Source organism: Neolamprologus brichardi, chromosome 7, assembly GCF_056152115.1.
Source record: "Neolamprologus brichardi isolate AB-2024 chromosome 7, ASM5615211v1, whole genome shotgun sequence".
In the NCBI taxonomy this organism is placed as follows: Eukaryota; Metazoa; Chordata; class Actinopteri; order Cichliformes; family Cichlidae; genus Neolamprologus; species Neolamprologus brichardi.
In genome coordinates this window covers 15,700,739-15,724,210 of record NC_142110.1, presented here as the reverse complement: position 1 = coordinate 15,724,210, position 23,472 = coordinate 15,700,739, and the positions used below count along the sequence as shown (strand labels likewise).

The 23,472-nt window shown below is 40.4% G+C and overlaps 2 protein-coding genes across 5 annotated transcripts; one reads left to right on the top strand and one right to left on the bottom strand.

Annotated features, from left to right (window-relative positions):
* Positions 1-709: 709 nt before the first annotated feature.
* On the bottom strand, positions 710-4,733 carry galk2 (galactokinase 2). The gene is made up of 10 exons (XM_006782643.3): positions 4,495-4,733; positions 4,327-4,415; positions 3,927-4,050; positions 3,694-3,787; positions 3,426-3,572; positions 3,116-3,214; positions 2,846-2,998; positions 2,397-2,607; positions 1,725-1,926; positions 710-1,219 (listed from the first exon to the last, which is right to left on the bottom strand). The coding sequence occupies exons 1-10, from the start codon at positions 4,542-4,544 to the stop codon at positions 1,012-1,014; spliced, it is 1,377 nt and encodes a 458-aa protein (XP_006782706.2). The 5' UTR covers positions 4,545-4,733; the 3' UTR covers positions 710-1,011.
* A 611-nt stretch (positions 4,734-5,344) lies between these two features.
* cep152 (centrosomal protein 152) lies at positions 5,345-20,829 on the top strand. 4 transcript variants are annotated; one of them, XM_087843204.1, is made up of 27 exons: positions 5,345-5,880; positions 5,990-6,107; positions 8,019-8,128; positions 10,134-10,194; positions 10,335-10,634; positions 10,992-11,139; positions 11,440-11,580; positions 11,859-11,998; positions 12,280-12,480; positions 12,616-12,763; positions 12,864-12,955; positions 13,052-13,215; positions 13,322-13,523; positions 13,636-13,740; positions 13,826-13,956; positions 14,050-14,178; positions 14,280-14,580; positions 14,673-14,765; positions 15,469-15,600; positions 15,679-16,332; positions 16,569-16,644; positions 16,781-16,948; positions 17,049-17,133; positions 17,806-17,888; positions 18,045-18,201; positions 18,289-18,392; positions 18,480-20,829. In XM_087843204.1, the coding sequence occupies exons 2-27, from the start codon at positions 6,018-6,020 to the stop codon at positions 19,295-19,297; spliced, it is 4,833 nt and encodes a 1,610-aa protein (XP_087699330.1). In that variant the 5' UTR covers positions 5,345-5,880; positions 5,990-6,017; the 3' UTR covers positions 19,298-20,829. The 4 variants fall into 4 exon arrangements, with proteins under 4 accessions (XP_087699330.1, XP_087699329.1, XP_087699328.1 ...); XM_087843203.1 differs by having other exon boundaries at positions 14,673-14,930; positions 16,784-16,948; XM_087843202.1 differs by having other exon boundaries at positions 14,673-14,930.
* The last annotated feature ends 2,643 nt before the right edge of the window (positions 20,830-23,472 follow it).

Sequence of the window (23,472 nt, the reverse complement as noted above, 5' to 3'; positions counted from 1 at the left end):
AAGTGGAGAAGTTTTAAATGTAAAAAATTACTTAAACCATCAGTTTTTTGAAGTAGATAATTGTTCATAAAAGAGATGCAAACACAGGCCAGGTAAAATATGATATAATAAAGGCTTTTGAGCATTTTGCCATTGATGGATTCATAAGGAAAGAATGAGATATACCCCTAGCTGAAAACCCTCACATAGTGTTCTTCTTCTTTCGACTGCTTTCATTAGGGGTCACCACAGATTATCTGCCCCCATCTCAGCCTATCCTTAATATCTTCCTCTGTCACACCAACCCCCCTGCATGTCCTCCTCCACCACATCCACGAGCCTCCTTCCTCTTGTCCTCCTGGCTGGCAGCTTCATATTATATTGCATTTTAACCATTTACTTGATTCATACTTAATTTTTTATTATCATTTTACACGAATAACATGTCAAACGTGCCACTTTTATCTTTTATGTCCTACAAAACTACGAACCCCCCCCCCATTTCTTTTGCATATGATGCATAGACCTCTAAGCCTCCAACAATCACTGCTCTTTTGTGAAGTAAAAAATGTTACTGTGCAGAAGTTGACATCCAGCATTTGAGCCTTTTGAATGTCTTTAATACACTTACAACCCCAACAGTCTGCGTTTCCATTGATGCACATGGAGAAAGGGTTTTGTTTGCCTTTTAATGTTAGTGTCTGGAATTTTAATATAGATTAATTTTATACAGCACAAAGTTTGTTTTTGTTGTTGTTCTTAAATTTGCTTTCTCTTTATTTATGAGAAAAATGTGCAGACAGACAATGACTTCTCAACAAAATCTTACATTAGGACATAATAAAAAAAGAACATGTTTGAATGCACCCCGGAAGCAAATTTTGGCCCTTATTTTCCAGCATGATCTATATAGAGGAAAAAGGTAAATTTATCAGTCATCATGTCATTAGTCACAAGTGCAAGAAAAACCCATTTATTTCTGAAACTGAAACTGAATGACTGCAGTATAAAATCAGAAATGGATTATGAAGATCACTCCTCGAGGAAAATTGCAGCTCCACCACCTGGCTTTGATACAAACAGACTTTGTTTTTCCATCGCTGCCCTGCGTGGATCAGGGAGGTAGTATTCTTCTCTAACAGCTTGTAAGAAAGACTCCACCTTCTCACTGGGAACCATGGAAACGGCACAGCCTCCCCACCCTGCTCCTGTCAGGCGGGAACCCACAGCCCCTGACTTCCTGCAACCACGAGAAAAAACAAAAAGACAACATATTTCAGTATAGTGCTAAGTATGACACTTTAATGCTATTATTCCTCTAGGAAAGACGTGAGGAAGGAGTTGCATGTACATCTACAGTCATGCTAGTGGTGTGAAGTTCTACTTACTGTAAGCACTCAGCAAAGAGCTAATGCTAACACGAGTAGAAATCATACAGCCCTTGAATGACTAAGTCCACCCTTACTGCTTCCAAAGGAACTGAGAGGGCAAGTAGCAGCCTGGTTCTGCTATTCTGATGCACTTGATTAATTGATTGTCTTTTATAATTAGAACTGGGTCACATGAGAGACTGTAATCAAACTGGATTATAGTTATTATATTGTAGTTTGCATTGTGGATTTTTATTAATTGAGATCTTTTTTTTTGGTAAATGAACCTAAATACCTCTAAACATTCATTGGATAACATCCAGGTTTCTCTCCCAGGCTGTGCAGTAGTGGTTTACAGTGGTTTGCAGTACTCACAGGCAGATATCAACTAATTGGTCCAGTTCAGGGCAGCTGCACTCGTAGAGGTCTCTGCAGCTTGCGTGGCTCTGGTTCATCAGCTCTCCCAGTAGCCGCTTGGCATCGGCGGGTTCAGAGTCGCACACGCTCTTAAACTGCAGGACTCGTGCAGCTTCCCCGTACACATGTTTGGCTCGTTGGTGAAGCTTGAACTGCGTCACTGAGAGAAATAACAGGAAAAGTGTTCCAGTGAAAACCTTAATCTTAAACCTGTTTTCATGAGACTGGAAATGAAAAAAAATTCTAATGTGATGGAATAACCAAATACTTGACTATCAGCAGAAAATAATATATTAAGATTTGCTTAGTATTTACAAGTAAGAAAAATGTTCTGAAAGAAAGAAATGTAGCTCATTTCGCTCAGGTAGAAGAATTTGGTTGGTTGGAAATTTAGTTCACCTAAATAAAATGCACAGAAAAAATATAAATACCACATTTTAGTTGCAATATTGATAAAATATGATGCATTTTAGTGCGAATGTACTACAATAATCTGTCAATGTCAAAATATATCAGATTTAGAAAGATGGGGTGGGGAATTAAACTAGCAACACGCTTTTTTGCGCTCCATTAATGGAGTATTTCACATAGAGCGCCTGCTTTATCAGCGCCCACACAGGTTTTACTTACTGTCCTGAGTATTAGCGCTGAGCAGCTCTGTTGAAAACTGCTCCGAGGTGATGCCCAGCACCTTGCATATCTCCTCTCGGCTGTAAGGCTCAGGATGCAGCACTTCGTCCACCAGAGCCAGCATCTCCTCCAGGGAGGCCTTCAGCTCCATCTGAACATGAGCCAGCTTCAACAGCCTGCTCGAGTCCACACCCCGCGCCTGGGCCAGCATCTGAGTACACATCCACCGTGATGTTAACTTTGAATATTACAAACTTATCACACATGTTTAAAGTTTACAGCGAAGCGTGAGGCTGTTCATCGCTGTGTTCTTGGGTTAAATGTTGTGCTCCGTTGCCTTTGAAAGAGCACACGAGTCAAACTAAATTCAATATTCAATTGAACCTCAGAAAACAAAACAACATATATAAACAGATATTTCAGGAATGCATCATGGCAACAAAGAGCACCTTTGTGGCAATCCGACACTCCACCACACGAATGTTGTAGTGAGAAGAAGCAGCTTTGTTCATCTCCACGCAGCAGTTAGAAATCACAAACACTGCACCATCGGGGAGTTTGACATCGGTAGCACGTAGGGGCTGAAACTCTATCAGCTTTGCCTGGCAGACAATTCAAAAAGTTTAGCCAGCAATACTGAAGTTATTATTTGTTTATTTGGTGTATTTTAGATGTGCCATATTCGTCAAACACAGGTCAAAGGCGGTCGGGCTACATACAGTTCCTGCCTCTGCCAAGAATGAAATTGACTGGTCCATGCCTCCTCCCTCTGTGCCAATGTATCGCTCACTTTTGGCACAAATCTCCGCAAGAGCCACCTGGTGAAATACAAAGTTTTCCTTGTTTAAGCAACAAATCCAGGAGAATGTCTAACTCATGAGGATTCACATTATAACAAATTAAAGACAATATGGATTAGGTGTCATATTCTTTGTGATTACTTGTTCATTACCTGTTGAAAGCATCATTTTTGACTATTAACAAAAGAAATTAATACAGGTTTTTGGTTTGGTTACAAAGAAGCTTCACCTTGGAGAGGGACTTTTGGTTTGCCTCCATTGTTACGAGGCCAGAACAACAAACTAAGGCACTAGAACTGGACAGGCCGGAGCTCGGAGGGATCGTTCCATCTATGACACAGGACATCCCCGCTAAATGGTTTAGCCCAAACTTCTCCTGAAAGAAAAAAAAATCTAAATGTATCATGTTACCACTTATGATGCATTTAGTACATGTTATAGTATTCATTTTTTGCCATTCCATAATTTAAGAGTATAAAACTTATCACAAAGCTTACCTGAATACCTTTAACCCCACAGAGAAAATAATAATACCACTGTGGATCGTCTCTATCTATGGCAATTTCCTCTGAACACGACACAATGAAATCCCTGTATAATGACAAACAACAAGCTTTCTGAGAACAAACACTCATAATGTACAGCTACCATTGAATAAATTACACAGGCCAAAAACAAACAAACAAAAAATATATATTTGGGGCCGTTACTATAAGTGTTCACATCTCACTTGTATTTAGGATTTGCGTTGGCCAGCTGGATCTTCCCTGAATTGTTCACTGACACAGCTGCGAGGATATTCTGCTCGATGGCCATTGGAAGCACAGAATAGCCACAGTAATCAATATGTTCACCTGTTAATGTGACAAATATGAAAAGACGTATGTGACAGACCGTGTTTGACTGGTACCACTAAAAGATTCCTGGATAAAAGCTGCAAACAAAATCGTAATATTACCACAAATGTTTTACTTTGAAACAAGGTCAAAATATTAAGAACACCAACTGGCAGAACTACTATTATCTCCATATGGGTATACACTGTATTTATTCAACAGATACAAAATAGATGGAGCATATACAATAATGCAATCAGTATACAACACATGCCACATAAAGTATGAAATTACCTATTAGGTTTACCCTTCCAGGTGCAAATGCATAGAAGAGAGGAGATTCCCCATACTTTGACTCAAAGGTTTCTTTTAAGTTTTTCATCCTGCAAAATGACAAGAAAAGCAATTAAGTATCATAATATCATACTCCGAGAATCACTGCGTAACCTCGTTGCTTCTCACCTCTCGTTAGCAGCTATCTTTATCTTTAACTTGGGCGGGTTTGTGGCCATTTCTACCCGTTTTAAAGTAATTGTGAGTCCACTTGTTGTCAGACAGGAGAGCTCAGAGCTTTCACATATCCGGGTTTAGATCAGCTGACTGTCACAAGAGGCTCCCGGATACCAAAATGCTGAACTCTGGTCGGAGCTCAGCTGGGTTTAGCGTCTGTCTACAAAGGAAGAGCTGACTCTGAAGCAGCTGAGGCAGCAGAGGCAAAATGCGGAAGTTAATAGACGGAAAGGAGGCGGGTCTCATGAGTCGACGTCCACAAATCTGAACGGAGTAACTCCATATACTGATGAGAACGGTCATTCATAAACTTGATGCACAAAGTTTCATTTTTTTTTTACAGTAGCCTACTTTAAATTAATTAGCTTTAACGTTAACGTCAATGAACTTCAGTTAAAAAATAAATAAATAAACAAAAAACCAAAAAAATGTAATTGAAATAACAGAAATGTAATGCCATATTTTTGTGATCAAATTCCCAGGTTTGACTAACCTGATTATAATATCTATTTAGTAACCCTGTTCACGGTTATCTTGAAATTAGCTGCTATGTCACTGTTTAACCACACGATGGGAACATCAGATTGCTTTTTAAAAATGCCAGCGACGACAAAGTTTTCACAAAAGTGTGGCTTTGTTTGCGCTTAAAATTAATACATGTTGACCATGAATAAAAAAGGAGGAAAGAGAAACAAAAAATAACATGAAAGATCAACAGCAAACATAACATTTTATATATAATTTCCGAATATTCTCGATAACTACATTACCCATAATTCTAACGACTTTGTTACCATGGACACGGGGTTAACTAGCTCCGGGGTTCTCAGCAAGAAAATAAATCTTGTAAATAGCTTCACCTGGTATGTTTTGTTACGCCAAAAAGCTTTTAAATTAATATTTTTGTGTCGGTGAATTAGCGTCAGTTGTGGTGATAATGAGTAAGTCTATGTGCAATCAGATTCTTAAATCTGCTCTGTCTCAAAGAGCCTCAGTGGTTTGGCGCTGCTAACGCGCGCGAGTTTTCAAAGTGGGCGAGTCTAACAAGGTACGGCTAGCAAGAGTTAGCTTTGTTCGCTACAAAGTTAGCTTCCATCTTAAATGCTCGTAAACTGGCCTATAATTTGGCATTAAACCTGCGTGTCTTGTTAAAAGTGTTGGGCACATGTTTCCAGAGCTCGACTGGATCGTTTGTTTGGCATGTCCGGGTTTACCGCTGGCTAAAAAGCCTCACTGTTTTGTAATAAACAGTGCAGCATGGCTAACAGTTAAAGCTAATACTCAATAAAGGGATACGCAGTTCAGCAAAGGAGACATCTGGCGTCTTTTAACTAACGGGTAAGCTTTGATATATATTTCTAGCTGATATCAATGCGTAATTTTAGTTAACTTGAGTTTTTAACTGCTGTCAAAGATAAATTAAGTTTTGTTGTTCCTGTTTTCCTAGGATCCCCTAAACGACCCGGAGGGTGTGCATGATGTCTATTGATTTTGACAGTGCTGCTCTTCAAACCCAACACGATGAAGAGGAATACGACCAAGAGGACTACGCCAGAGAGCAAGAGGTGCAACACTCAGATCTACAGCTTTTCAGAATTATTCAGATAACATCTGTCTGATAGTTGTGCATCCAGTTGTTGGACTGAGTTCACATTCGGCATGCACCCTGAATTTCTTAGGATATTTACAACAACAATTTGATGGATATTTTTTATTTACTTTGTTATTTGGTGCCCACTTAGGTAACTGAGAAAACCTATTGTGAAAACACGATTTGTCTTTCGGCTCTTCATCTAATTGTCTTTAAACATATTTAGCCAGCTGACTCTGCTTGTTTCATCGCGCATTGGCTACAGCCATCATAGTTGCTGATATCAGTCAACACAGTAGAAAGCATGTGCATGTTATTCAACATGCAAGAACACAACAACATGTCCAGGTAATGCTAAAATTACAAAATGATAAGAAGCCATTATTTATCTCAGCTTACTTTACATTTACTATCACTGTGTACAGTGATTGTATGTTTACCAAATTGGACTACTGTTAATCTTACATTTCTCTTTGTGAGTTTGTAGTGCTGTCTGGGGAATCATTGACAAGTGCATTGTTTGAATTTCACAAACACTGCCTGCTTCACAGTTACTCACTGTTATTACTCACATCTACAATCTGTTGTGCTGTGAGCTTGAGCTATTATTGGCTCAAGGAAAAGGCCTCCTTCCAGGTGTGTCACACTGAAACCAGCTCAGCCCTTTGGCTTCCCCACTTTCTATTTGGGTTACTTGGCTTCAGGAGAGAGAGTGAAGAAGCATTTGCTGATCTTATAGAGCTCAGCATAATGGGCTTTAAATAGTATTAATTAAATAGATTTTCATTTCATTTATTTTTATTTATTCTTTTTTTCTTTTTTTAGGCTATAACCTACTTATAATACACTAGCTTGTTATGGATAATGTCTGCCAGCAGTAACTGGAATGTTTCTGCTCCAGTTAACTTTGCTATATGTTTTGTCTAAACAATGGAGGTCTTTGGGAGGCAAACAAGACAATACCACAGGGAGCCGACAACATGCCAGGCACATTTTGGATGTTTTACACAGAAGGCCTTCTCTACAGGCAGATTAGGCTGGGGGTTATCTCGTGGTTTCACAGCTAAAGTAGAAATGCCTTTTCAAATTTTGTTGACTGTGTAAGTTGGATAAAATGGGTCCTTCGGTTGTGGACACAGTGGAGGATCTGAGGAGTATTCAGCGGTCCTTATGGGAAGTAAGTCCAGCTGGCTCTGCTTGTTTCAACACACATGGCTGTTTGTTATGTAACTTTGGTTAGTCTGTTACTGAAGAGTTTGGGTTTTTTTGTGTCATTTTATTTGTAAGTGTCAAAATATTAAACAAGGGTACATTTGAAAAGCCTTAATGAGAATCAGTTTTATTTCAAAGTAAATTTACACATATGGATTCTAAACCAGTGATTAACATAGGAGTAAATTCACCCATTTAGGTCACAAAATACAAATACTGCCATATGAGCACAATGTGCAAATATTTAAATAGTAGAAGGTTTTTTGCCATATAAAGATTGGGCTACACTGTGCAGTGCTGTGCAAAATACAATCAGAGAGTGCAAATACTTCCATGATTAATCATTTAATCAAAGTTTATCCTTAAATCTCACATGCAAACACAAAAAGCTTCTGAAAGTGTTTTAAGGTATAGCCTGAGTCATTTTGATTTAGTAAATCTGCACAACATAATGTAATGATATTTAATATAACAAGTATTTCTCAAAACTGCAGCTAAATAATAAAAACAGACTGCATAAGACTTTTACAGCCTTTTAAGCTGTCAGTGATTGCTTAGCTCTGGTGTTTTTTCCTCTATCTTTGTTACTTTATAACTCAGTTGCGAAGCAACCATGGTGACTCATTTCCATGTGCTATTTTCTCTCTTTCTTTTTTTTTTTCCTTTCTTGCAGCTGCACAAGCTGCTCACAGACCTGCCTGATGACATGCTTGAGGACAGCATTGACTCTTCCTCCCCAGAGCTGGATTACACTGCCTGCAGTAATAAAAACACTGGCAACAGGTAACACATGTTGCTGCTGATGACACTATTGGTAATGTCACATTTCGAGAACTCTGGGTATGGTTCAAGACAAGCAGATTTAATCTTAATTCTAGCCAATATAGAAACCATCTAATAGATCACATTAGTCTCGATATAGCCTCTGCCACCACATTAGATCAATCCCTCTGGGCTCCTTTGATCGGCTCCATCACCTAGCGGGGGTAGGGGGTCGTGGTTTAGTCCCGCCTTAGCTATTGTGGTTGATGTGGAGGTTGGGACGGGCTTAGGGCACCTGGAGGACCCCTAGAGACGTTCTCCCTGAGGGCTTAACCCGGGGGTTGTGTTCATAACCTGGTTAGTGGCTCTGGTCGCTCTTAGAGGTTGTTCTCCTCGTGGCTGTGTGCAGCGGGGCTGGAGGATGGTCTGTGCTGGCGGACGTAGGTTACCGGCCTGGTGGCCTGGCTGCCCCTGAGTGGATCCGGGGCAGGCGTGGGGGTTTGGGGTTCGGGGGTGCTTCGCCTCCGTGCTGGGGCTCTGGCTGGGCCTTGGGGGCTTCGGTCCTCGTCGGTGTGTCGCCGAGGTTGTGGGCGGGTGGGTGCACGGGGGCTCAGCCCTGGTGCAGGGGGCCTCTTGTGCATCGGCCTAACTGGGGGGCTCTTCAACTGGCAGGGAGGTTGTTCCATCCTTGCAGGAGTCCACTCTGCTGGTGGGGGAGAGACATAGGAGAGGTGGAGAATAAACTTAATCTGGGTGTCTGTTGTCCTGTGTAGTCTGGGAGATGATTGAATGTTGGGGTGGGTACAGTTTCCTCTGCGGTGGGGTAGGGTGGGCTGCCCCGGGTCCTGTGGGGCTTGGCGGTGCTGCTGCCGTAGGCCCCGGTCTGGATGGGCCTGGGCTCCCTTGCCTTGGTGGGTACCAGAGGACGGGGGTGCCTACTGGGGTCAGCGAGAGAGCTGGCCCTAGGGAGGGGCATCCTCCCCTCCCTTCTTTTCCTCCCCATCCCCGGCTACCCCCTCTTCCCGCTCCACCACACCCACCCACACAGGGCCTTGGGGTGCGGGTGTGTCACCAGGGTGCAGAGGAGACATTCCCACCCCCTCTGTTCTCTTCTGGCCACCCGTGCCTCAATTTTATCTCACAACTTAGACATCCACATTACTTACACTCTCATAACGCACACACACACACACACATATATATATATATATATATGGCCTTGAGGGTGGGCACGTTAACGGCGTCCAGTAGACGGTCTGTGTATTCAAACCTACCTCTGGCGCCGGCTCTTGCACTCTGGGGCCTCTGGATGTCTGGGGCCTGGATCTCCTCCATGCCTGCTTCATGCCCTGGGGGACAGGGCTATGGCTCTCTACATCCTCTTGCAGACCATTACATGGGGAAACCATTTGAATACAAGCGCGCCGATCCACACAGGTGTGCACACGGGTGTTCACTGTTCGTAGACTTAAATCACACCTTTCTTGGCTGCTACTTCAAAGCACATTGTGCGCTGTCTGTCCTGCGTGCTGCACAACAACATTCAATATTTAGTATTTACTGCTGTTTACACTTAGCTAGATTAATGCGATAGTGTTGTGTTTAGTATGTTGCTTTGTTTTTTTTTTTTGCTTGTTTTCTATTCTTTTTCTCTCAACAGGTGATCCAGGAGATATTTTTTCCCCCCTTTCTCACTATCCCTCTCCCCTTCTGTTTTTCTTTTCCTTCCTCTTTCTTTCTCCCTTTCCTATCCCTCACTCATGTCTGTCCCGTCTGTAACAACTGAAAATAAAATAAAATAAATAATAAAAACAAAGGTTGATCAAATGGACCAGTACAGCAATGCCATGATGATCCATTTGGCAAAATAAATCCATTGGGTATCCTTGTTGGTCTTCAGACAACAATTCTGAGAGCTAAAGAACCAAATGGGACAGGCAAAAAAAAAAAAAAAAAAAAAAAAAAGACAAGCAGATTTGTTGTCACTGCAACATTAGTTATCATTTGTTGTGCTTTCTCTACTTAGCCCACAGTCCAGCTGGACTCGGCAATGGTCTGATCATCCGAGGCCAGCCCCTCATACACAGGTAGAGTGTTAGTTTATGTTCAGTAGTAGATTTAGGGGCCTTGAATATTTTTGCCATTTAAAAAAATACAACTCATAAATGGTGCATACAAAAAAAGTTCAAAAGGGAAAGAATCACTCTCTGTTATTGTCTCTCTAAAGAACTATGAAGATCACTATGACGAAGGGTTGAACAATGAGTATGCATATAAGGACGGAGCTGCTCGTATTAATGGACATCGGAGTCCCCCTCAAAGTCAACCACTGCCTCACACCTGGAACCAGGATCATCAGTTCACACAAGCAGATTATACATGCACAAGCATGGGCACAGACAAAATGACAGAGACCAGTGATTTTTCCACTGAGTTTGAGTCTAAACCATACCCTCAGGGTGCCAGTAATCACGTGGAATATAATGGAGAAAGAGGATACATAGACAAGCAAAACCACCAATTTCAAGTGAGTGGACCATTTAATTTCAAAAGCATCCAGAAGGTCGTAGCTGTTATTGTGCTGTTCTTTCCTTTAAGGTTTTAGGTCTTAATGCCTCCAAATCATTTGAATAAATAGTAACATGAAAAGGTTTCTAATATTGTTTTTAAAAAAGCAGCATTTTATTCCAAAAGAATCATACATTACGTGTGTGTATGAAATTTCCTCAAATGTCATTTTAAATTAACATCTTGTTATCTGGCAATTTGTAGTTTGTGCATTTTTATTTTTTTATGTTTGAATGTTTTGTTTGTTTGTTTATTTTGTGTTTTTTAAATACAGCAACATTTTCACTACTATCATACTATGTTTCTATGTTTAAAGTCTGAAGTATGTGACAGAGGTGCAAATCAGTACAAGGTGAGCTACAATCCTCATCATCCTGCCCATCAGCCAAACATGTTTAAGCCACAGGCTGCTCCGCAAGGTCAGTTTGACCATCTGCAGAGAGATTTCCTTGACTCGACACAACGTAAGTCTTACTTTCATTGACTAAATAATATAACTGAGTACACTGACATGTAAATATAAACTATTTGATGAGATGTGTGCCTGTTTCGGGACTGCAGGTGGAGATTGTCAAGTAGCTTAATCTGTTACAAGGCATTTTTTTTCTTCTAGTTGTATGCATAGTCTAGCTGTACTGCAGAAAGGTGTAATTTGTATCGCCAGTGGTTTAAAAAAAACAAACAAAAACTGACATTGCTTAAATTGAAAATGTCTTCACAATTAAAAATAACTAAAATTAAACACTAAATGATCTTTGTTTCAGAAAATGCTGACCGGGAGCAGCTTGCCCAGGTGCAGATTTTGAACAAAGCTCAACAGAGGCAAATTGAAGACTTGGAGCGAAAACTTGAGGATTCACGGCGTAACATGAGATACCTCGAGCATCAGTTTGTAATCGTCAAAGGCATGTTCAACTTTAAATGAGAGACATCTCACTTTGTTGCAGTACTTGAACAGTGATGTGATTTTGGAGATTTCTTTAATACTTTCAGGAAGAACATTTAATGTTGGTACTTTATTTTTTTACTTGAGAGGGATTGTCAGTTTATATAACTGAGATTAGTAGAAGGAAATGTAAGTTTGTCTTTAGTTGGTTAAAACGTCTGCCCCCTTGTGGCTGTTAGTGATGTAGCACTTCTTGCTAGATGTACTGATGGTCCGTTTAAAAAATATTGTCCATAGATGAAAAGGACGGCCTAGCAGTAAGTTTAAAGGAAGCGAGTCGATTGATTGAAGAAGCCAAGGAAAGAGAGGTCCAAATGCAAAACAAGCTGAAGGCAATGGAGCAGCAAGTACAGATCCTCACTGAGAGAGACCACGAGGTGTGTTCTGTGCTGACAAACACTGTTTTCATTCTGTTTTCTTTGTTATTTAATGCTAAATTTAAGACAGTAATAATATTTAAGTATAACTATTAAAGAAACATGCACTTAGGAAATTCAAAAGCTTTGTCAGCTTTACAGATTTAAGAATTTAATATGAAATTTTGCATACAAATGTGTCTAAACCAGCTCTGCTTACTGAAACATGATGCATGACTGAAACCTTTGTATGAGAATGCTTCTTTTTAGTGTATACAGCAAAGGTTTTCTTTTGTTTGCAGAACATAAAGAAACAGAGGGTGGCAGATGCTGCGGTAGACAGCATGAAGCAACAGATGTTGGAGCTTCGCCGTTCTGACACGCTGTCCAGAGCGCGGGAACAGCATGACAGAGACCTTGCCGTCATAAAGGAGCAGCATGAAGCTGCTCTGTTAGCCCTGCAACAGAAGCTGGACTCTACCTCTCAGGCTTTGAATGAACAGGTCTGGAGTTTTATTGACATAGTATTAGAAAATGGAACAAGTTAACCATAAGTCCATTGTTTGTCATCAGACAAATTTTGATTATATTATTATTATTGTTAAGTCAGAGAGTGTTTTTTGTTTTGTGGCTTCCAGCTTGATATTGGTCAGAAGTTACGGGAGCATGTGAAGCTGTTGGAGCGCCAGAGAGAAGAAGAGCAGCTGGAGAGAGCCAGAGTGGTGAATGCACTCACTCAGCGTCTGGAAGAGAGTCAACAACAATGTGCCAAGCTGCTGCAGACAAGTGTGTGAACTCCACATGAACATTACTGAGCAGCTGACACCCACATTACCTTATTCTTGCTCACATTTAATTGATCTAATTATCTGTTTTTTATTTTCAGATTCAGTGCAAGAGATGAGTCAAATGCAAATCAAACTACAGCAGGCACTGTCAGCCAAGGCCTTGAGTGAGAACATGAACAAAGTTTTACAGGTTTGTCCTCAGATTTTTCTAAAGCACAACTACTTCTGTGACTTCTGATGAACAAGCTGCACAAATGTTTTGTGTTTTTCCATTTTCACCCTAAAGGAGGATATGGCTGATCTGAAGGAGCAGATCGCTCTGTATGAATCTGCAGTGAAGCACGGTGTCATTGCGATAGACCTAAGCAGCAACTGGGAGAACCAGCTGTCTGAATCCTGTGTGGATTTGGGGTTGAAGAAAACAAACAGGAAAAATGGCACACTTAATAGGTAACAGTGTGAACACAGACCAGTCATTGTGATCTGTATCTCTTCTCCTCTTGGGCTGAACTCTCCAGAGTAACCTTTGGAAACACATTTTCTGTTCTTTTGTCAGTACTGCTTTGGCTCACCTGTCAGACTCCAAGCTGCCCAAGGATGAGGCTTTAAGGTTGCTACGAGTAGAGATGCAGCGCTGCCTGGGTAGTTTAAAGGGGAAGCGGCAGAAGATCAACCAGCTGCAGGAGGAGCTCCAGCAGTGTCAGCGTCGAGTGAATGAAATGCAGATTGAATTAGATGAAACAAAACTTAACTCTGAGGTGAGCGCTGACTCTTGAAAATTGTTACTTTTCTAAGCTTTGGTTAATTTTATAAAAGGACTAAAAGTTGGTGGGATTAGGTGACTGATGCAGACATTTTTGATTTACCCAGATGAAAGAAACCAGCCAGAAGAAACATCAAGACATGACTGGAGACTCTCAAAAAGAGTTGATGAGGTTACAGGAGGACAAAGCACACTTGCAGGAACAAGTGGAGGTGGGTTGATGTTTGTTGCCAGACTAATCATGTTCTTAGTTTTTTGGCTAAGTCACAAAAGACTGTTGTCTTCTCCAAACTGCAGCTGCTAGAAAAGAAGAATCAGGAGCTGAAAGAAAACGAGGAAAAACTGAAGTCTGCCAATTCTGAGTTGTGCACCAAAATGAGGGAGATGATCCAGGAGCTCGACCAAGAAAAGCAAGAAGCTGCTGAGAGGTAAAATTGACTCTTTCTCTTCCTCCTCTTTCTTGGGGCACGTGTATTTTCCTGTTATGTGTATTTATAAGTATATGTGCTTCTTTTGCTTAGATCTGAGCGGATTCATCAGCAGTACAGGAATGATGTGGTTAACAGGATCAGAACAGAACTCATGCTGGAACACGATGCTCAGGTAGAGCGGCTGACGACACAGCACCAGCAGCAGCTTCAGCAGTTACAGTAAGTCTCCTGCACCTCTAAAAATATAAATATATATATAAATATCTAAAAATATAGTTGTTTTCAGACTTTTGTGGGTATTTTTTTTATTTTTTCCACAGAAGCCAGCTCTCTGAAGCTAATGATAAGATGCTGGCGGTACAAGAATGTTACATATCTGTCTGCAAGGAGAAGGACTTGCTTGAAGAAAGCATCCGCAGCAGAGAGAAGGAGGAGAAGTTGATCAGAGAGGAGAGTGGCACAGCTATGCAGAAGCTGAGAAGTGAGCTTGAGGCTCAGCATCAGGCCTCAGTTATGGAGCTCAAAGCTGTCTGGTCCAAAGAGAAAGAGGCTGAGTTCCAGCAAACACTGACTTCTCATTTAGCTTCCGCTGAGGCTGCATGGAAGGATGAGTTGCAAAAGGTATGACTATTAAAATGTATTCCTATCTCCCTCATTTGACTAATATTGGTTTCATACAAGACTTATTTTCTTCTGTTCTACTTTTTATACAGATGGAGAAGACCTGGGCCCAGAGGTTGGAGGAGGCTACAAGAGAGGAACATCAAGAGGTTGCTGAGACGAGCTGTCAGACGGATGAGAATGAGGTCAGTCGGACAATTTCTGCTGAGGAGTTGGACTCCAGGCTCAGTGCCCAGAGACAGCAGCTGCAACTGGAATCTGAAAATGTCAGAAGGAAAGCTGTGGAGGAAGCCAGGAAACAAGTCCAGAGAGAGTTGCAGGAGAAACACCTGGACGACATGGCTAAACAAGTCAGTGCATTTTTGTTGTATGATTGTATTTCAAGAGAAATATTAAACATATTTTAATGGTCATCAAAATACATGTGCATGTGTTTTGAATTATTAAAGTAGACCTACTTTAATTTGAAAAGGCTCGATGACTGTCAAGTGATTGGGCTGTAACCAAACAAAAAAACCCACCGGCAACGCAGTTTGAGATCTTTGGCTTTGTTTTTGTGCTATGATCACAGTCTGATAGACTGATTTGGACTAGCATCCCGTACAGACCAAGACTTGGGTAAATAGTTAAACATTTCACCAGATATCGACGCATAAAAAATCACCAGAGTGCGGAATATGACATTTCAGACCCTTAAAGTCACCTTCATCTATTTTAGGTACAGAGATTTAAACCATCAATGTTAGTGTATATTACTCACAAGACTTGGTTAAGTTATTTTCCACCATTATGTAAAAATGTTTATATCATAATTATATTTCTTTTCCTCTTTGACATGATTATTTGGTTCAGTTAATGGGCATAAAAATGCGTTTGTGTTTGTTTCAGGTTGAAGGGGCAGTAACCAGAGCCTATAATCGCTGGATTGAGGATCTCACTTCACTGCCAGAATATCAAGCTGCTCTACAAACTGAGAAGGAGAAATGGGAACAACTGCAAGAAAAACACACCCAACAGAAGGTAAGAGAGAGTTTTTGTCTTTTATTTGAAAGTGTCACTGCTGTTGTCTGGGTTTATATATTTATTTAAATGTTTTAGGTGTCCCAAGCCCTGAAGGAGGCGGAAGAGCAGTGGCGCAGGAAGCACAAGAACCAGCAGGAGGATAACGGCTCTGGGCCACAAAGGATGGAAGAGCAGCAAGAGGAACTGGCAGCCCTCCAGAGCCAGCTGGAGCAAGTGACCAGAGAGCAAGCTGCCTTATTGAAAGCTGAGCTGGCTGGAGCGAGAGCAGCCTGGAACAGAGACAAACAGCAGGAGATCGCCATCATCCAGGCCCGCAGCAAGCAGGTATATCAAGCCAAGCTGCAAGAGCAGTACAAAAAGCTGGAGCAGGCTGTACTCCAAGCCAGTGAAGATGCTGATCTCCAAAAGAATGAGCTGCTCCTACAGATGGAGGCCAAGCTTCAGCAAACTGTGAGTGCTCGTGAGGAGGAGTGGCGATGCCAGCATGCAGAAAAGGAAATGATCCAAGGAAAGCAGATAAGAGATGAACTACAAGCAGAGCTTCAGACTGCACTCGCAGAGGTCCAGGCACAACTTCTCAGGAATACCAAAACGGATCATCAGGGTACTGAAGACACTCAGAGGACCAGCAGGGCTACATCAGAGGCTACAATAACACACATCATCCAAACTTCATGCAGAGACATAGTCCAAAGAGCAGTAGCCCAGGCTAAGAAGGAATGGAAAACAGTGAGTTGTTATATTTCTAAAGAATATATAAATGATAAATGTATAAATTTAGCTGGTGTGCAAAAGGAAAAGATTAGAGTAGCCAGAGAGATGAGTAAGAAATGTCATCATTTTTATTACAAGTACGGCAATGAATGATTTGTACAGCACGTAATATTTTTTATGTTTATTTTTTTACAGATTTGTCTTTTATTTAGAAAGTTTTTCATCTGAAGCTTTCATTTTTGATCCCACAGATGAGTGAAGAGAATTTGAGCCGTGCTTTGAAAGAAACGCAAAAACAGCACGAAGGAGAAATAAAGAAAATGCAAAGTACGTAATGAGCTCCTCTCTAGCAGGACATGAAAATGTTCTGCTTGTATATCAACATGACATACTCTGTTCATTTCATGAAATGGTTGTTATCAATATTATATGGCAAGGTTAGTTTTTTTTCTGTTTTTTTTAGCAGTCTTATCCCAGCAGAGGGAGCAGTGTCATTGCAGGAAGGAGTGCAGTGAAAGTGTAAGTAAGCTGCAGAAGAAGAATCAGGAGCTCCAGAGACATTTAGAGAAAACCTGTCGGCAACTCCAGCACAGCGTTAGAGAGCACAAAACTGCCATACAGCATCTCAAAGGTAGTGCATTTAAAAGACCTTATTAAGATTCTTTTATAAGATTTTTTTTTATGCGCTGGAACTGCATGTGTGCTGACGGGTTAAGTGCTATCTGTTGTAGATGAGCATGAAAGCGTCTTACAGAGGGCAAAGGAGGAACATCTGCAACAGTTAGAGGAAGTGAAGAGAGCAACAGAATCATCAGGGTTTGTGTTTTTTATTTTTGCCTTTAATGATACAGTGCAAATTGCTATTGCCTTGCTGCACTTCAGTTATGTCAAAAACAAGTTGTTTCATAAATCGAATGCATTTCAGAGCTATGTATTCAATTAGACCTCTCAACAAGTTTCTTCAGTTTGATCTTTTAATTTACAAGTTTAATTTCTTGAGACAAGTCGCTTGAGCAGGACATTTATTTTAAACTTGGAGCATCTAAATTATCTTGGCATCATAATCTGTCAAGACAATTTAGATTTTAAAAAAACAAAGAAAATAAGAGATTTCAAAGCTACTTCATGGGACTGTTAAAGGCTTCTTACTGTGGGACTGCTTTACCTGATTTATATTAAGAAAACTAAAAAAACAAAAGAAACAAGGACTCTTCTGTATGTTAACACTCTGATAATTTCTGAACTGCATAATTAGACATGGCTTCATTAATCCCCCACTGGGGAAATTCACTTGTTACAGCAGCACAGGGGACAGGATGAAAAGGTGAATTAGATAGATATTTTGAAAAGAAAAATACTGTACTAAAAAGCTAAAATACTATACAAAATGATATACTGTGTCAAAATGTTTACTGTATACAGTAAAATACACAGAGATTAAAGACAAAATATGTATTTAACCAGGATCGTTGACTGTTTTGCTTGCAGAAGTTCTGGTCAGCAGCAAAAGCTTCAGCAAGGCCTGGAGGAGATGAAGCAGCAGTACCTGATGACTGTGGAAAAGATCAGAGGTTGGCGTTAGTGCCGGGGGATTAAATATGCATATCTTGTTGGGTTTTTTTTTTTTTTTAATGTTAAATCATGTGTCCTAAAAGGTTGATTCTGTTCATCTGGATATTGCGTTTTTAAGTAAAACAGTGGTTTTTGGGGGGTTTTTTTCCTTTCAGGAGACATGCTGCGTTACCTCCAGGAAAGTCGAGAGCGTGCAGCCGAGATGATCCGCAGGGAAGTGCAGAGGGAGAGGCAGGACACTGCTAGAAAGATGAGGCGGTATTATCTGACCTGTCTGCAGGAGTTATTGGAAGATGGAGGAAAGACCGCAGGGCAAGAGGCCATAATTATCCTAAACTTGTTTGCTTGGTTCATCATGGCCCCTCTTGTTAATTGTATCGATTTGCCTGTCTTCTGCAGTGCTGAAAAGAAAATAATGAATGCTGCAAGCAAGCTGGCTGCCATGGCCAAAGTGCTGGAGACTCCAATCAAAAGTAAATCAGCAAAGAACCAGAGTTTACAGAGTGAGTGCTAATGTGCTAAACTGTTTTACTGGGATTTTTTTTTCCCACCATGCCAGTGTGGTTTGCATCTGTGTTTTGCATTGACAGGATGTTCAATGGCTGTATCCACCACTGGCTGCCCTCCAGGTAGAAAGGCAGGTTTCACTAAGAACCTGCCAGCCCTCACTGAGCTTCCTGACTTCAGGACAGAGGAGAGATGCCACAGGGAAAAGACTTGTGCTGATTCAGAACAGAAGCCAACCGCAGATGTGAGAACTAAACTTTTGAGCCATCTGGACATTCTTGCATCAAGGAGGGAGGAGACCTCTGTGGATGAAGGGATGAAGCCCCAAAATGTTTATACTACCCAGCCGTCGTACAAATCCTCTCATCAGACGGTTTCTCCATCCCACATGAATTTGGTCAATGTGTCTGTGAGGTGTAAAAGCAGGGAGATGTACATGCAGGGAGGTGACTCGAGGAAAGCCGAAAACCATTTGGATTCACAGCGTCAGAGAAAACCTGTCCTCATCCAGGAGGCTCCTGTCAGGGATGAGAAACAGAACGACTGGAGCATGACTAGTGGTGACTCTGACACAGACTTCCAAGTCCCCAGACTGTCCTACTCAGGGAGGAAAGTGGAACCAGTGAAACCCTTTTCTGTGTCGGCTGCATCAGCCAGCAACATAGGGGAATTCGGCAGTCTCAGCCCTGATGTTTCTGACCTCACTGTTTATAATGAGATTTCTAAGAAGACTCCTGACACAGAGACATTTGTGCATGCAAAGAGGAGTGTGCACAGAGAGCCTACACCTGGCTCTGAATGTGAGAAGCTGCAGGAAGGCTGGTCAAGGCCTCCGTTTTCTGAGTTGAGGCAGCGCCAACAGGACAGCGGCTTTGACAGTCCCTTCTACCAACAGAAATAACAAGCGAAGGGCAGACATGAGGTAAAGTTTCAGTTAGCTTATCAAATGGTGCCTTACAGTGTCAAGTGTTTACATTATATAAAATTTTGTCCTGAAGGTGCTTGAACTTTGTGTTTGTTGAGTTATTTGTTAGGCAGAGTTTGATCTGTTGGCAGCTTTTTTTCTTTGCTTGGTGAGGAAGATGTGAAGGCTGATGATTGTACTTAAGTATGAAGCTACAGCAGCAGCAGGTTATCTGAGTTCAGCAAAAAATCTGAAAATTAACTAAACTGTTAGTTTGGCTCTAAGTCTTAACAAAATCGGTGTGCTCACATGTTTAAAGCTTACAGAAGAGGATCTGGCATTAGCCATTGGAAAAATATATATATATATACATACATTTTTATTTTTGGGTGTGTTTCTTTCTTCTTGTTTTTTTAAATTCTGGGGGGAAAATACTTATGACCCTCTCCAATCTGGCCTTGATCCTCATCTGTATAAACTCACCAATTAACATGTGATCTTTTGATGAAATATTAGTAATAGTAATGACAAGTTGTGGACCAGAAAAGCAGACAGGTGAAGACCTTCAGATATATCAGACAGAAGGATTTCGCAACCTGCTGCTGACTGCAGCAGGAAACCTGCTGTTTCATATTTACAAAGTACGTATGGAGGAGGTTCATAATTAACTCTGCAGAAAGTGACTATGTATGTTTAGTATTGAATTATTGCATTGTGTAAACAAACGCAGGCTGCATCTCATATAAGGATTTAAATGGCAAAGTCCAGTGAAGCAATGGACCTTTTTTTTCTGTTTAAAACATTTTCAAGTCTCCTTTTGTAAGTGAGACTTATTTAAATGTCCCTTTAAATATCTGTATCTATTGTAATATGTACAAATAAATGTGTTACTCTAGGCCCTCAAGTCAAAATTCATGAGTTGCAAACAACTCAACACCTGTTTTAATATCTGCCACAGCAAAAATCACATCAAAATATGAGAGCCACCCAAGAGGCCTGTCTGTGCTGTAACTTTAAAACTTTTCTGTATTTCTAGCACTCCAGCAAAATTTATTTCAACATTTGTAGATCTGCAAATGTGTTGTTTTTTTTTTATCCACATTTGTTAATCTGCACCCAGAGATCGCGCGCACACACGCACGGTATTTGTTACACATTTACAAATCTGAGTATACACACAGACTGAAGAACAAACAACCTTTGACACACATTTGAAAAGAATTGTGCTACGGTATAATCTAGTACACATTGGACATTTATTTTGGTCATAGGCTGTAACTGGCACACAGGAGTCCACTGAATCAGAGATATTCAGTCTACTCAGTCAAATACTGGATCCTTACTGGGTCACATCTTCTCAGTCTGGGGTTAGGTTTTTTAAAACCAGTCAGTTTGTGTTTTTTACTTTTTAAAAAAAATGTTTATATATAATGTTTATGTTCTTAAGATCTGCAGAGCATAATTATAAATGTTTCTATATTGTGTTTGTGTATATTGCTTGAAATCTTCCTTTAATAAATCTTATTTAACTGAAAACTGGGAAGCTAATTTATTATGAAAGCTAAACGTTACAAGCAAACAAGCAGCTGATCTATGATTCCTCTTTATTTATTTGGTAGATATGTGAAAATGAATAAACATGAATCTATTTACATATATTAATATATTAAATGCAGACGTTCTCCATGTTTAGACAATGTTTTGTTTTGTTTTTTCCTTTTTCAGGTGTATCAGCACGTGCAGGACTTACAAATTTACAATGATTTTTGCTTTCGTCTATTTGTCTACACCGGCTCACTCCATTCATCCATTCATGTCCAAAACTAGCCGCTTTTTTCCAGGGATTACAGATAAAAACGAACTTTTAGCTGTTTCCACACACCAGTATCATGCAACTTTATACGTGTACATGTTCCACTACCTATTGATAGCAGTCATATGGTAGCAGTGCCCATCTACATGCACTTAAACATGCTGATACAATCAAGAAGTTCAAACTGAGCAGAATGGGGAAGAAAGATGATTTAAATGTCTTTGAATGTGGCGTGGTTGTTGGTATCAGACAGGCTGGTCTGAGTATTTCAGAAACTGCAGATCTACTGGGAATTTCCATCACAACTGTCTTTAGGTCCTGCAGCGAAAGTTCTGAAAAAGAACATATCCAGCCATCAGCAGTTCTCTGGATGTTTTATTGATACAAGAGGAGAATGACCAAACTGCTTTGAGCTAATAGGAAGGCAACAGTAAGTAAAAAACAAAACAAAAACAACTTGTTACCAAGGCCCGCATGTATTTGCATACATTATAGAGGCCACTAGTGCTGACCAAGCTGCCATCTTTCTCTCTTCCCGTCTTTCAATGGCTGCTTCAATTTCAGCTGGACCCTCCAAAGCCAAGTAAGTAATCGGGTTTTTTTGTCATCTTTCCTTGCTGTCCCACTGGACTGGACATTAGTTTAGTTTTTTTAGCTACATCTGGTGAAGCTGTGGTAAAATGCTGGTATTAGCCTATTCGTCGTAGTAAGCTAGCCTGAAGCTAATATTTGCTAAATTTAGGGACACCCGAGCTGTCACGGAGCAGAAACGGGAGCTGGAAGCATGTAAATATAATAATAACCACTGCAGCCAAAAAGAGTGCCTGACGAGCCCAGCTGTAAGTAAGCTATTAAGACTCGACTGTACACCGTGTTCGTGTTTTCCTCTGAAACAATAAGTCCCGTTGGAGCAGCCTTTCAACGCCTCTCTGTCTCTCGCTAGCAAAGTTGACCCAGACAACAAAGTAAAGCTAGTTTTCAGCTACGAGCCCGACACGAACCGAAGTATTAGCCAGAGGTCCCTTTACTACGGTTCGGAGCCGCGGACCTGTTTTATATACGCGCGGAATAGTTTTCTACACGAGATCGCTGCAAAAAGTGCAGCTTTATCTAATGTCCACCTACTGTTACTCATTTATATTATGATTTTAACATCTAGTTGGTATTGGTATGGCGAGTAGCCTTCAGTAATAGTAATAAATCACACAGCAATAGTACATTCATGTAGTTGTAAAGTATTCAGAATACATTACTTCTATAATTTTTGGTGGAATACATTTTAAAATTAACCTTCCCAACACTGTCAACAGGTTAGCACCTCATACCACAGTGCAGCAAAGCAGTCTCATGAGCTGGGAAGGACAAGCCCAGAGCCCAAAACAGACAGTGCAGGAGATGACAAGGTTAGTAATTGTATGGTGAAAATTATACTTTTAGTTATCTTGATTGGCAAAAGAAAAGTAAATACAAAATCTGCTTCTCACATATAGGGCATTTCCAAGATTTTCTTTTTCAAAACTTCAATTTCTTTCATTACAGCTGTCCTGTGCCAGATGTTCTGTTGACCCACAGTGAGAGGCATCATTTCAGAAACACCAGGAAGACTGAAACTCATCGCCGGGATCAAGCAGGGCTCGTGATCTTCACCAGCAGCTCCCTCACAAGAAGGATAAACCCAGCATTTCATGAACACTGATGGAGACCTTTGCTTTGTGTAATGTTAGAAGTACTCAGATAATCCTCAGAGGGTCTGGACTTTTACATAATATAATAGAATAGAATTCAACTTTGTCATTGCACAGGTACAGGGCAACGAAATGCAGTTTGCATCCATCCAGAAGTGCTTTAGCCATGATATAGATATATTACAATATATATTAGCAATAATATAGATAAGTATATTACAGAAATGGGTCTATTATGGTATGTTATAATGTACACGGTATGAAGTATGTTAGGAATATTCTATAACTAAAAGTATGTACAGGCTGTAGTGAGTACAAGCTATGTACAGGCTATGAACAGGATATAAATATGAAATAAAAAACTATACAGAAATCTGAGATATACAGTTATACAGAAATGTGAACTATGCAAGTTATAAACAGTTGTAGGATTAAAAATTATCGTATGTACAGAATGATTATTTACACAGAACTATACAGTAGTGCAGTTAAGTACTAGCTATAAGCTATAGTAATAGCTTTAAGTCCTGTAGAAAGTTAAATATATGTTGTGCTCTCTGGTTACTCTGGTATGAATGTCTCTGAATTACTTTATGATAAATAACACACTATTGTCAAAAAACAGTGAAAGAATTCCAGATCACAAGTTTTTAGTTCAAATACAAGTAACAACC